Genomic DNA, 14,330 nt, shown 5'->3' on the forward strand with positions numbered 1-14,330 from the left:
CAGTTTTGATAAATATCCCCCTATGTTTTCATATAACATTAACCAGCCAAATCATCGCTTAAATGAGCTGTCTCAAAAAATATTTTGAAGTTTCCCAACAAGAACCTAGGTCTGAATACTTTTGCAATTGCATGCAATTAAAAAATATTAGTATAGCAACTGAGTTATTCAATAAAATGTCTGTATGGTGCCACCTGCTGTTTGTTCTTTGTCCTTATTTCTCTGTCCACCTCGTTGAGGTGGACACACATACCGAGTTCCATCCTTCAACTGCCTCCTGAGCCGAGATAAAGATAAAACTGCAGCAGAAATGAGACGCCTCCTGAGAAAAGGACACGTACCCTGATCTGACAGTTTAATATAAACTTATCAGAGCAATTGGAATCATGAATAGTGAGATCTCTGGATCCATGTGAGGTACAGGGCTGGATTTAGCTTAGTTAGAAAGAGATTGTCGTGTCCTCTATGATGAAGGGAATGTCCCCTTTAATAAACATTATGAAATATCATTAGAGTCTATCGAGTGCCCCAATTACCTTGCATAGGCTACTGATGTACATACCTTACTAGGGTCTGGTTGTGCAAGTCCCACACGGCAATGTTGCCATCACTACAGCAGGAGAAGCAGACCTTGGAATCAGGACTGATGGCCAGAGCATAGCAGGCAGGAGCCGATGAGGTCAGCTCTGCTTTTATACGCGGGGTCGGTGCTGCCAGGTCCCATATGGATAACGTGCTGGCCTCCCCTCCAACAATCAGAGTGCGCCCATCAGGGAGTAGTCTGCAGGAGCGGATGTAGTTATCTCTGTTCTGCAGAGACAAAAACAAGTGGGACATGACATCGGTACTTAGAGCTAGAGAAGCAACAGTTTCATAGCTTGTTTCACAAGTGTTTCCATTGTTCTGTAGAAACAGCAGTTATTCTACAAGTGTACTTTGTATTGTAATATGCCGACTTGAAAAGAAAAAAAAAAAAAGAAAAATGCTCATGGGTGATGGGTTAAACTCTACACGGGAAACCTCTAAAAGCGCAAACATTCCCTCCTGATTTTAATGAGCCATTTGCCATTATGACAATGATAAAGTGGATTAATGCCAGAAAATTACATGACATTAGGCAAGTACTTAAACTTGATCTTATATTCAGTGTTGGGAGATACCGCAATTCATCTTAATTAGCATCAAAAACCAAAGCTGTAAAGTCAACCCAAACTTTCCAACGCTCAACAACTTGGCTCCGCATGATATATAGTTCAGTGCAAGAAGTCAATATGCTAATAGAAAAAATATCGTCGGCACAATTATCCATCCTACCATTAATCTACAATGTATGTTAAATTAATGTCATTATTTTGCTCTACATAGAAGGTGACCACCCTCCAGAGTATTTTTGTGGCTTCAGGCCAAAATAAGTTATTACTCACTGCAATTCACAGCTTTAGTGTTATTTTATGCCCATGAATCTTTATTTGCTACTGTATTAATGCAGTAACTGTAAAATTATAGCTATAATTATTATACATAGTTACTTATTAAAAGGGGATCTCCAGTAGCCCCCCTCCCCTTTTGGAGGTCACGTGCGTCAGAATTTCTGTGGCAGTTACTTGAGAACTTTTTATTTTTTTCCAGAGATTTCATTTTTGTAGTCTATATTTATCTACCTTGGCCATGATTGAAATCTACATGTATTAAAGGGGTTTTCTGAGATTTTACTACTGATTGGTGGGGGTCCTACACCTGGGACCCCTGCCATTCAGGTGTTTGAGGAGGCACAGGTGTTCCTGTGAGCACCGGGGCGTTCTCGCAACTAACCAAGTACAGCACTGTATATTGTACAGCGGCTGTGCTGGATACTGCAGCCTGGCCCCATTCACTTCAATGGGGCTGAGCGATGCCTAGGTCACGTGACGTCACCTGGTCTAGGCTAAGAAAGCCACAATGCTACTGCGAGTCCCTGTGCCTTAAACAGCTGATCGATGAGGGTCCTGGGTTTCAGACTCCCACCAGATACTGATGACCCATCTCTTCTAACTTTGGTCTGGGGCTTAGAGGCAGGGAATAGGGAAACCATCTTTAGGTCTTACTGCAGACAGGACACAGTAAGGAGTGTGCTGCTCCAGCAGTTGTCCTACAGCCAGGCACAAGGCAGTGAGGGGAGAAGGTGGAGGGGGACATGACTGAGCTCCTAAGACAAAGAATATTTCTTCGTTTTTGATAGGAATAAGAGAGAATAGGTGAGAATAAGTGCTGGGATTTTTTTATTTATTTCTTGTGCATTTTCTCTGTTTAGGGTTTCTTTTATTTTGCAATGTACTTGTGCTTATAACATAGCTGCCAATATGAAAATGGCTGCAGCATAAAGCATAGTGGAAGCCAAGATTAGCAGCCATGGGTACATAGGTTACAAAACCGATAGCTGTGTCCTAATAAAATAGAAACATAAAATAGCTAAGCAACCAACAAGAAAATACATTTTGATAAGGCCATTTCAAATTGCAAAATACTGGTAAATGCCATCTACGAAAGAATGGTTGGAAACAGTGGAATATAAAAAATATATATGTATTTTTACAGCATAGAAGAGCTGAATGAACAGACATGGAAGCCATGGGTGAGGTGCTTGGGAAAAGAATATATCAATTCCATTTTTAAAAATCTCTCTTCCTCTCTCTCTCTCCTTGGGTTGGGGGGGCATTGTATAAAAATGCTATAGAACAAGGAAGAGCATAGTAGTATCATGTGTATATTATTCCTCTCTTTAGTATTTGTTACTGTATGGCGACAGTCTGAAAATAAAAAAAGAAAACAAATAGCCGGTATTACCTATAGGTAGTGACTTAGGCCTGGTTCACACCTGAGCGTTTTACAGCGCGTATGAACGCGCTGTAAAACGCCCTATGCCCAAAGAAGTACAGGAGCTTCTTTGGGGCGTATTGTCGCGCATAACACCTCTGTTTTTCATTGGACGCCTCTGGTCAATTGCAAGAAAGCGCGTACGCCGCACGTTTTTCCATTTCCAAAAACACGCTGTGAAAACGTCCAACAAACCCGCACGTAAAACGCGCGTATCAAATACGCTCAAGTGTGAACCGGGCCTTACTGAATGTCAGTCCATTTTATACCCAGAATTGTACATCAGCATTATTAAATCAAACTTTTGCCAACAATTAGTTGATGCACATAATAAATTGGTGCTTACCAAACAGTCCAGCTGAGAGACGGGGCTTTTGTTCCCTGGGTGACTAATGTCCCAGACCTTGACGCATCCCTTTCCACCAGTGTACACGTGTCTTGTGGGGTTGCTGATGGTAACTGCACAAACTACTTCTCCGTGATTTAGTGTGTTTATCTGCCGCGCGTGCCGAGGGATTCCTGGGCCAATGAGAGCATCAGGGGGGAATGGGACTGGCTGCATCTGGCCGTCAGCACTTACATGGAATGAATATGCACTAATTAGAGAAAGAAATATATTTTATTAAATATAAAAATAATTAGGAGATAAAAATTAGCTGTTAGCAAAAACTTGCTCAAGTAGTAGTCAAAACATAGCAAACCTGGAAAACTAGTTATCTCTCACCATAGATGGGACAAATCTGACCACTTAAGAAATGAAAATCTGTTTAATGGGGCCTTCAACTAAAAAATAACATGGACAGAAATAAAACTCATTAGATTCAACTTTGTCCAGGACTCAGATACTGATGGCCTGACATCCCACAAGAATTACACAAGCTCTAGCAACTGTGTAGTCGACGGAGCTGTTGTAGTTCTGGCGTGAGCCGTTCAAGATTTAATGACTGATCGTCAGAGGTGAGGGGTGTTGATAGCCGACCCTGAGAATAGGCCACCAATATAAAAAAAAACTGTACAATTGCTTTAAAGATTTCCAGCAGCCTTGTTTTCATTCAGAAGTTATCTATTGGTGATCTCCAGCAATTATCCTTGAAACAATATATTCCAAGATAAACTCAAATGACAGACAAAAAAAACCTAAATGAACCTAAAATGCAAAGACCCAGAAGAATAATTCTTTTGGACAACTCAATTTAGTCTTAGGCTACTTTCACACTAGCGTTCGATCGGATCCGTTCTGAACGGATCCGCTCATATTAATGCAGACGGTGGCTCCGTTCAGAACGGATCCGTCTGCATTATAACTTAGAAAATTTTTCTAAGTGTGAAAGTAACCTGAGCGGATCCGTTCAGACTTTACATTGAAAGTCAATGGGGGACGGATCCGCTTGAAGATTGAGCCATATGGTGTCATCTTCAAGCGGATCCGTCCCCATTGACTTCCATTATAAGTCGGAACGGATCCGCTCGCCTCCGCACGGCCAGGCGGACACCCGAACGCTGCTTGCAGCGTTCAGGTGTCGGCTCACTGAGCGGAGCGGAGGCTGAGCGCTGGCAGACGGATGCATTCTCAGTGGATCCGCCTCCACTGAGAATGCATTAGGGCCAGACGGCTGCGTTCAGGGCCGCTTGTGAGCCCCTTCAAACGGAGCTCACGAGCGGACACCTGAACGCAGGTGTGAAAGGAGCCTAAAAACATAAAAAGGGAGTAAAACAGCAGGATAACAAATATAAACTACTCACGGCTTTCCACCTGGGATGCCCGTCAAATTTGGAGGGATTCCTGGAACACGCATGTGATGATGTGGATCAAAGCCAACCTAAAAGTAAGAAGAGCAATTCGATGACTAGAGATCTCAGTGACAACACGCATAGTGGAAACATCTTCTGCTACCACCTATTAATACTGACAACAGGTAAGCATTTAGGATATGCCATAAATGTCTAGCAGATGCAGGTCCCAAGCCTATTTCCTCCCATCCCCTCTGCCCCAGTTGCTCCCACCTGGAGGTGGTGACCAGAAGTTGTCGGGATTATAGCAACAGCCAAGTGGGCTGTGCCAAGCTGTTGTCATAGCTGACATACAAGTGAACTTGAGTTATGAAAATGTAACAGAACAGAACTCAAATGGTTCTGCATCTCACAGGTTAAGGACACAGTGAAGCTCACTGTCCTATGTGGTTTCCATAACGCTCATTCACTCGTACAGGAGCTATGGACACATTATACCACAGCTCAACCACATCTGACTGTCACATCCAGGTGGAACGAGGTTGGGGAGCCCCATTTAGAAATGGGAAAACCCCTATAAACTGTTGAAGTTGACTATCTTTGTACTATACCGTGCTTCGGAATCAAGTAGCTAAGGGGATTTATTTGTCGAAGTATCTCATTGAAATGTTCTGGCCCAGAGGCTCACAGAGACGCTCAAAGTCTATAGGTAGCACTGGCTCATGAGTGATTATGTATAGGTATATCATAGTTAAATGTGGAGATCCTTAGTTCATCTATTATCATAACTAGGGATGAGCGAATAGACGTCGGATGAAACATCCGAAGTCGATTCGCATAAAAAAAACTTTGTTTCAATACTGTACGGAGCAAGTGAGAATGTATTGGCTCCGATGAGCCGAAGTTATTCAGAAATTGAAACTGTAAAAAACAATTTCCCAAACTCTGGTTCGGTTCCTAAAGAAGTAAGGATAAATGTTTAGGAACCTGACTCAATTTACGGTGTCCATCTGACCTTGTTCCGAGGCTATTAGGTCCATATTTATCATATATTATTTCACATCTTTCAGAGGGAAAACTTGAACAGAATGTGTAACAGGGAAATGCCATGCCTATAGGAAAAATTATAAAAAACACTGACAAAATGTCACCAAAAAAAAGTGCTTACCACTTGGGACCTCCCATAAGCTGCGGCTGCTGCTGCAGCAGCTGCGGCGGCGCTCATTTGTGGGGAGATGTTGTGAAGACTAGCATAAGCCGCTCCTGGACTGGTCAGTTCTCCATTCATTCCAGCATGTGGAACTATTCCAAATGGGGTTGGGTAAGGACAAGGGACTGCCATTGGAGTCCTCAGACCTGCTGTAAAGAAAAAGAAACAGGAGCTGGTAAATAACTCGGATCAAACACTTTATAGCCTGCCCTATTTTTTTTAGCTTTTACATTAGTAACTTTTAGCTTTTTTTTTTTTTTTTTTTAATCATAACGTATGAAACTCCAACAGCAATGCCGCCGGAAATAAAACGGCTACAGTCCGCCTGCACAAGATTACATTTTGATAAGGACAGTGAATCAAATAACATCATCTATCTTACTTAATGGGTCGACTCCGGGTGGCTTGCCAGGCACAGGCCGCAGTCCAGTCGAGTTGCTGCCAGGTGTAGGGGCATCACTACGTGGAGTGGGTGTGTTGGATTTTGAAACAGGCGTTGTAGACTTCTCATTCTTCCGGGAGGTGGATGTAAAGGGTGAGATAGAAGGAGAGGAGGTGAAGGAAAAAAATAAATAAAAATTATAATAAATCAATGAAGCTGAATTCCAAAGTGCAAACATGCTGGACTTCACATAAAACAAACATGTAAGAGTTACATCAGCACTAACAAAGAATCTCTGGCTGGAGCAAAGGATACAACCTGCTAAATGACTTGAATCCTCCCAAAAGCAAACAACTTATTGACTCCATGGTTTACTCTACTGAAAACCTCAAATACTCACCCTGCTAAAGTCAACATCCCTAATGGAAGAGTCGTAACATATGCGCTTTCACAATCATATCTTTCAAGTATCTATTCATAACATAGGATTGTACAGCAGACCTGTGTAACCAGAGCAGCAGGAATGGAAACACACCTGTAAGGTGGCTGTGTCTGTGTGTGTGGGGGGGAATCATAGGCCTTAAAATGTATTAGTTATTCAGGTTTCTATTTTCTAAAGGAATATGGTGGAGATGTACAGCCTCATGAAGAGCAGCTCTGGGGAAAAAGAAACATTTCTCATACCAACTGCAATCTGTCATCTATTCAACCTGCCCTTAGGTTGTGGGGCCAGATGAAGCCAGGACAGTACACCTCCCTTCACTGCGCATGCGCCAGATGCCGGATCAAGCAGGTTTAAGGAGCTAAATACCTGCTGTACGCAGAGACGTGCTGGCGGTTTAATGAACCCAAACCTAGTGACAGGTTCCCTTTGTATGTTCCATATGTCCTATTAAGGCATATAGATATAATACAAGGGATTGACCACTAAGGACTCCCCCCTCTATTAGCCGGGGCAGAGAGCTGCAAACAAAGATCATAACTTGTTCTTGCAGTCCTTGCCAGTCTATGTAATATACATTAACAGCCTGATCTGAATGACTGGTATTTAATACTGTATTTCCTTGTCCGAGCCAACTTAGCCTCATCCGGCCATAATGCATGATTGAAAACTTCTTTGTTTTCACTGTTGCAGAATAATCACCATTAAATACGGAGCCGTGTTAGGTTTTACTGGTGAAGTCGAGAGTAACAATTTAGGGCAGAAAAAAAAAACATTGTTACCGAGTTAATAGTAAATGTCTGTGGAGGACTCCCCCCTCAGTCTGAACAGGTCTACCCTGCCTATAAATCTGGTTTCACACGAGCGATTGTCACGCTCCGGCCTCACAGCGCGAGTATAAGACCGCTCCAGTCTTGACCTCCTAGCACTGCAGGGGGTCGCATAGCATTATATTGATTTATGAGGCTATGTAACCCTTACAATTCTGGAATGTATTGGATAACACCTCAGCATTATGTCAGTGTTATCCATTACATTCCAGACCTCTAAGGGTTACCTAGCATCATCAAATCAATTTACTGCTATGCAACCCTGGCAGTGCTGGGAGGTCAGGACTGGAGCTGCCACATAATCGCGCTGCGAATGCCGAGCCGACTGATATATAGTTTTGTGGTAAACCATTCAGTAAAACTTGTAGTTTATACGTGTAGAGCTCTGTTCTTTCTGAGCCAAGCTGTACACAGGGGGGCTATTATCAATGACTGATAGCATTCTCTGTGTAAGTGTGCATACAGAGATATATACCAGCATGAACAATGAAGTCAGAAAAAGCAGAGATCTAAATGCATAAATTACAAGTTTTGCTGAAACATTTCCCAAAACGTATATATCATTAATATGCTCAGCTCCTCCTACTCTAACATGCTGCCTGCACATTGCACTGTGTTTTGTGGGGACAGGTTCTCTTTAAAGGCATTCTCCAGGATTTTGATACTGATGGCCTATCCTCAAGATAGGTCATCAATAGGATATCGGTAGGGCTACAACTCCCAACACCTCCGCAGATCAGTTGTATGAACGGTCCTGGGCCTAGATACCAAGCATAACCACTATCCAATGAATGAAGCTGTGCTTGGTAAGGTGTGATGAGGCCGCGGCTCTCACCAGAGCTCCAGTGAGCAACGTGGCTTCCTCAAACAGCTGATCGGCAGGGGTGTCCGGAGTTGGACTGCCGCTGATCTCATATTAATGACCTATTCTGAAGATATGAAAATCTTGGAGATTTAAGAAGCTTAAATGAAAAGCAAATTCAAGCTAAATGGAAATATCACAGAACAGCAGCTGAGCAGTGGGACGGAACAAGCAGTACTATTAAATGGCTGAAGTTAAATCTGTGCTAGTCTTCCCTGGGAAACATTTTAGCTACAAGGATGATTTATCTAGATAATCTGATAATATGAAACCTGTCCGATCAAGTAAATATATGTAATTCTATTACTTCAAAGGCTGACTTACAAGGCTAAGTTCTTTGGACTTTGAAGAGGGTGTACTGCTTGAGGATGCAATAGAGGCAGGGCTGATAGGAGGATCTTTCTTTAGAAGTCGGGCTTTATCCAAGCCGTTCTCCCTTGGGGAATGTGCTGGGCTTCCTCTTGGTGAAGAAGGATCCTTTGAGAAAATGTAAAGGAATTGTTGCCATTTCAGTGCTAATAAGGTGTTAAATGCCTAAGTAACAGTCATTGATATTACATGAAGCAGAACCAAGACAGAACAAACAATATAAAATAAGCGGAACACAGACCTCATTGGAAACATCCACCACAAGGTTGTCATCACTCTTTTCACCATCACTGTCCTGCATGGGAAATAAAATAGTTTACATGAAACCAGACTAAAGTTGCCAATATACAGATGCTGGTAGAAAACATGTTGGCGTTGTGTCTAGTATATGGTACACCTTAAAATCACATCTCATCCTTCTACAAAGAACACTAACTGCCCTGGTGGTTTTTTTAGAAAGTTTTTGATTCCGTAACTTAAAGTATGGGAATAAGTCATCAGAAAAAAAAAAAAAAAAATTATATTTTAGCTGCATTTGCAATAGTAAATCTGCCCTGCTGGATTTCAAATACCCCCACATTTTCCTTTTTGTGCTCCCCTGCGGAGCGGCTTTCACGTGGCAAGGATCACATACATACTGATATGTGAAGGCAACAGCAAGGTGTTGGTTAAAATAACGTACCTAGCGTGGGTGAAACTGAAATGTGACCTTTGTACCCATGTCACCAATGGACAAATACACACTACTCCCATCGTTACAGAGGACGGACAATAAACAGAGGTGTTTTGTCGCCAGACAATGGAACTGTGCACTTCATAAGGAATATTCCACAATCTCTTTTTTAAGGTAACTGATGTTCCACAGCCACATGCTGATGACAGAGCAAACAGATAAACCGTATGCACTGGACGCGCCTCTCGCTAAACAAACTCTCCACTACGTTCACACTAACCAAACACACCCTTTGGAAATATTTATGCTTCTTTATGAACCATTAAGCATATTTACTCGTCAAAGATAAAGTGTGTGGCCGTAGTCACGTTCGGCTAGGTACACTGAACATATATGAACAGCAGCAGATGCAACCTAGTGTTATCTGCTCGTTTGGTTAGGACAAGGAAGCCTCCAGGTCCAGTGCTACTTACGTAGCGGGCCGCTATATCTTTCTCTTCTGTCTTTTGCTTTTTACTCTCCGAGGAGTAGTCTGCTGAATTTCTGTGCTTTTCTGCTGCTCTGAAACTCGCAGATGGAGACACCGATGAACTCTGAAAGAAAGCAAAAAGGCATCACTTAGCAAAGTTTAGGACATGGATCTGATTGCATACACTGTAGGTCTGCAAAAATACCAACTGTGACCGCACTTGGGGGGAGATTTATCAAAACTGGCTCCACCAGATTCCACTTTTCATAACTCCTTTGGAAAATGAAAGAATCAGATTTTTTTTAATAGGTTAGGTCATCAGTATCCGATTGGTGGAGGTCCGACACTCGGGAATCCCGTCGATCAGCTGTTTCAATAAGGCATCAGCACTCCTGTGAGAGTCGCGGCCTTCTCGTAGCTTAGCACCAAGCACAGCTCCGTACATCATATAGAGGCTGTGCCTGGTATTGCAGCTCAAGCCCATTCACTTGAATTGGGCTGAACTGCTCCTAGGCCACGTGACCGATGAATAAGACGCCGCTTGGCCTAGGAAACGCTGTAGAAGGCCACGGCACTCACAGGAGCACAGCTGCCTTCTCAAACAGATGATCGGGGGGGTCCCGGTTGTCAGACCCCCACCAATCAAATACTGATGACCTACTACTAAACTTGGAGTTTTAAATGGGTTGTACGGTTAGTAATTTTGTAACATTTTTCAAGAAAAGGGTTAGAAGGCAAAAACAAAAACAAGCACTAAAGAAGTCACACCTTTAACTAGTGATCATCAAGTAGTGATCGACATGTACTACTAATCAAATACTGGAGGATGAAGCAGCCCCTAGAATGCGATAGCTGGGCCATTGGAACTTTTTCTGCAGTTTGAAGGATATTATGCTCACTTTTACAGCACTGCATTCATTTAACATAAAATGACCACTTCCAATTTGTTAAACAATATATGCCCCACTTCATTAGGTAGGAGCATAGCATAGGAGTAGCATGTAAATATGGGCTATAAAAACTATGGAAAAGACATTACTAAAATTGCATAAACACATTTTTTATTTTATTTTAGAACATAATATAAAAATTCACTAATAAAACAAAAAAAGTTGTTATGGGGAACATAGGACCCTTGTTCTTGCGATCAGCAGAGGTACTAGTCTTCAAAACTATTGATCATACTGTGGATAGGGTATAACTGTTTGTAAGAGGACAACCCCTTTAAGGAGAATGCCATCTGGAACTATGTAAGTGATGAAGTACCTGATGATATATGATATCTATGATGACCTGTATTATGTTATGTAATCATCACATAGTGTCTAAAGCAAATATTATAGTAGCAGTTCATACTGCCAGCTGTAATGGTAAAAATAGTGTAAAAATACAGGCATATTAAACATTTGAAACCCTTTTTTTCGATATATAAAATGTTTTGTCTTATAAAAAGGTATACCATCTCAGTAGAAACTCAGTGCTATGACTGGACATCACAAAAGTCTTATGTAGAGCACCCTCTGCTATACGTTCAGCATCATATTCCTATAGTGCATTCCATGCAAGGTGAGAATAAATGCCAGTATCATCCTGTGCTGCCTCTAGGCACAGGTCTACCTTCTGTAATGCTACATCTAATCCCATTGCCTACTCAACAAAAGCTTCCTTGCTATGGGCAAAGTAAGCTTATGTTATCCCTTTAGGAATGCAGGCGGATGGATCACTGACAGGAAGTGAAATAGATAAGGAAATTGGAGCTGAAGACTACTTAACTGGTCCTGGGTGACCCAAAAATGATCACAGTTGGCTGGACTTTAACCAAATAAAAAACGCACACATTTTACTGCCATATAAAAAAAAAAAAACTCAATGGGCCTGTGCAAAGTGGCAAATGTAATTGGCTGATTGTATCGTTATTTTCCAGACTAGAGTCCAACTTCAGCCATCACTCATGGTCATTCATGGATAATTCTGAAATTATTCTAGGCCGAAATAGTAAATATCGTCCATTTTGGCTGACTCAAAGAGGACCTTTCACCGTACCAGACATTCCTGTTTTAATAGATTCATGTATTCCCCATGTAATAACAATTATGGAGCATCTATTCTTATGGTTCTATGTTGTACCATTCCTTCATTATTTCTACTAGAAGTTATGAATAAATTGCTAGCAGTCTGCAGTAAGGGTACAGAGGGAGGTAACCAGTTGGGGGGGGGGGGGGGGTGTACCTGCACAGACTCACTCTACCCAATCAGTGCTGCCATTTTCAGACTGTGCAGGTACACCCCCCCACCCAACTTGTTACCTCCCCTCTGTACCCTTACTGCAGACTGCTAGCAATTCATTCACAACTTCTAGTAGAAATAATAAAGGAACGGTACATCATAGAGCCATAAGAATAGATGCTCCAGAATTATCACATGGGGAATGCATGAAGCTATTAAAACAGGCATGTCAGGAGTGGTGAAAGGTCCTCTAACTTGTGTGTATGGTTCGTTTAAGAATTGATTCCAAGGTCATTCCTTTTTTTTGGGTGGGATCACTCCCACACACACTGCACCTTCCTTTCATGGTAAAACTAATCCTAATACCTGAATGCAGCTGCTGTGGCTAGAAAAGCATGGTCAGAATACTTATTCAGTGGAGGTGTAAAGTGATAAAGTTCCATCACAAGAAGTGAAAGATATGAACGGTTAAGATTAAAACATGTAGTAAAGCGCCTGGGGACATATAGCAAATCTGTAATCGGCTGCATAGAGGAAATGCAGGTCACAATCTTCTAATAAATGGCAAAGTGTTCCGTGGCAGGAAAGGGGAAAGAAGCATGGTGCCATTCAGACAACATAATCATAGTTCAAGACTAATTGGTATGAACGGCACACTGAATTAACAAATGTATTTTCTCCAGAGAACAGCACAAAACCATAGATTAAAATAACCAGGAATCAAACAAATACATAGAAAACGGCAGCAGGCTGGAAACAAACACGTCATGTAGGGCCCAGGTTAGTATGGCTATGCACAATCAGGGCTAAACAAAGATGTATAGTACTTGTGTTATCCAATATACTATAGAGAGCGAGATGGCGTACTACTAGGTCGAGATAAATGTGCCACGTTTTTGTTGCTTGCATATAAATTAGGATTTGTAACTAAATGCGCCTGAACTCTACCAATGCAGCATATTCTCTTAAAGGAACACTAAACACTAAAAGTAGTTGTCACCATTGTCTGTGTCTACAGCACTCCCTGTATGATCCTGACACATAGGGAGAGATTTATCAAGACGGACGTTCCCATATGCTAGTCTTCATGCCCTATTATGAGGCAAATGCCTAAGAGGCGGGGTAGCTGCCGATCCAGCCAAGTGTCTTACAGTGAGGAGGAGCAGGAGGGACATGGCCGAGCTCCGGGGACACACAGAGAAGACCTCCTTATATATTACTTAGTATTAATTGTAATGTAAGAAAATAGGATCAAAGAGGAGGATTTAAAGGGAAAAAGCGCTGGGAGATTTCTTTTTGGGAGCATTAGGAGTACTGTTCTCCTAAAGTGTACCTAAACTTTTAACCAACCTTCATTAAATCCCATTCTAAAAGTGCTAAACAATAATTTTTGTAATACACTTGAATTTTTTTTCCTTCCTTTTCCATGCAAAATAGGCACAAGCGTTATCGCGCTTTAAAAGCAAGCTCCTGCAATCACTCCCCTAAGCTGATAATAGGCGCACCGATGTGACTATGCAGGCTATTAACTGAGCAGAGCGAGCGCAGGAGCTTATATAAAAGACATCGCTCTCCTGCTCGGGCCAGCGCTGCTAAAGCCTGACACAGCCCATGTATTCCAGGCTTTCGCGGAACAGGCCTGGTACAGGCAGGAGCAGAGATACTATGGCCTGTGCAGCGACAGGGGTATCTTTACTACCAGGCACAGCTGCTTATGGGAGTACAGCATCTAAAGTGCGGTAGCACACGAACTTCAAGTGCCTATTTTGCATGGAAAATTAAAAAAAAAAAAAAAAAGGGAAAAAGGCTTTATTCACCAGACATGCAACATTTCAATCCTCTCAGCAGGGTCACTGCTTGAGAAAAATCCCATTGAGAGGATTGAAACGTCGCATGTCTGGTGAATAAAGCCTTTTTCTACTTTTTTACGATTTGGATGTGCTGCAGAATTCTAATATATATATATATATACAGGTCCTTCTCAAAAAATTAGCATATTGTGATAAAGTTCATTATTCTCTGTAATGTACTGATAAACATTAGACTTTCATATATTTTATATTCATTACACACCAACTGAAGTAGTTCAAGCCTTTTATTGTTTTAATATTGATGATTTTGGCATACAGCTCATGAAAACCCAAAATTCCTATCTCAAAAAATTTGCATATCATGAAAAGGTTCTCTAAACGAGCTATTAACCTAATCATCTGAATCAACTAATTAACTCTAAACACTTGCAAAAGATTCCTGAGGCTTTTAAAAACTCCCAGCCTGGTTCAT

The 14,330-nt window shown here is 41.8% G+C and overlaps 1 protein-coding gene across 3 annotated transcripts in view; it reads right to left on the reverse strand.

The window, feature by feature from the left end:
- Window positions 1–14,330, reverse strand: part of TLE4 (TLE family member 4, transcriptional corepressor) — a 106,161-nt gene that overhangs the window by 19,786 nt on the left and 72,045 nt on the right. For all 3 annotated transcript variants that reach the window (XM_044273815.1, XM_044273814.1, XM_044273813.1), the window contains 8 exons: window positions 9,826–9,945; window positions 8,921–8,974; window positions 8,635–8,787; window positions 6,177–6,306; window positions 5,753–5,943; window positions 4,597–4,673; window positions 3,200–3,449; window positions 563–810 (listed from right to left, as the gene is read on the reverse strand). In XM_044273815.1, the coding sequence (XP_044129750.1) occupies window positions 563–810; window positions 3,200–3,449; window positions 4,597–4,673; window positions 5,753–5,943; window positions 6,177–6,306; window positions 8,635–8,787; window positions 8,921–8,974; window positions 9,826–9,945 (1,223 nt within the window). The remainder of the gene's footprint in view (window positions 1–562; window positions 811–3,199; window positions 3,450–4,596; window positions 4,674–5,752; window positions 5,944–6,176; window positions 6,307–8,634; window positions 8,788–8,920; window positions 8,975–9,825; window positions 9,946–14,330) is intronic.

Source organism: Bufo gargarizans, chromosome 1, assembly GCF_014858855.1.
Source record: "Bufo gargarizans isolate SCDJY-AF-19 chromosome 1, ASM1485885v1, whole genome shotgun sequence".
NCBI lineage: Eukaryota > Metazoa > Chordata > Amphibia > Anura > Bufonidae > Bufo > Bufo gargarizans.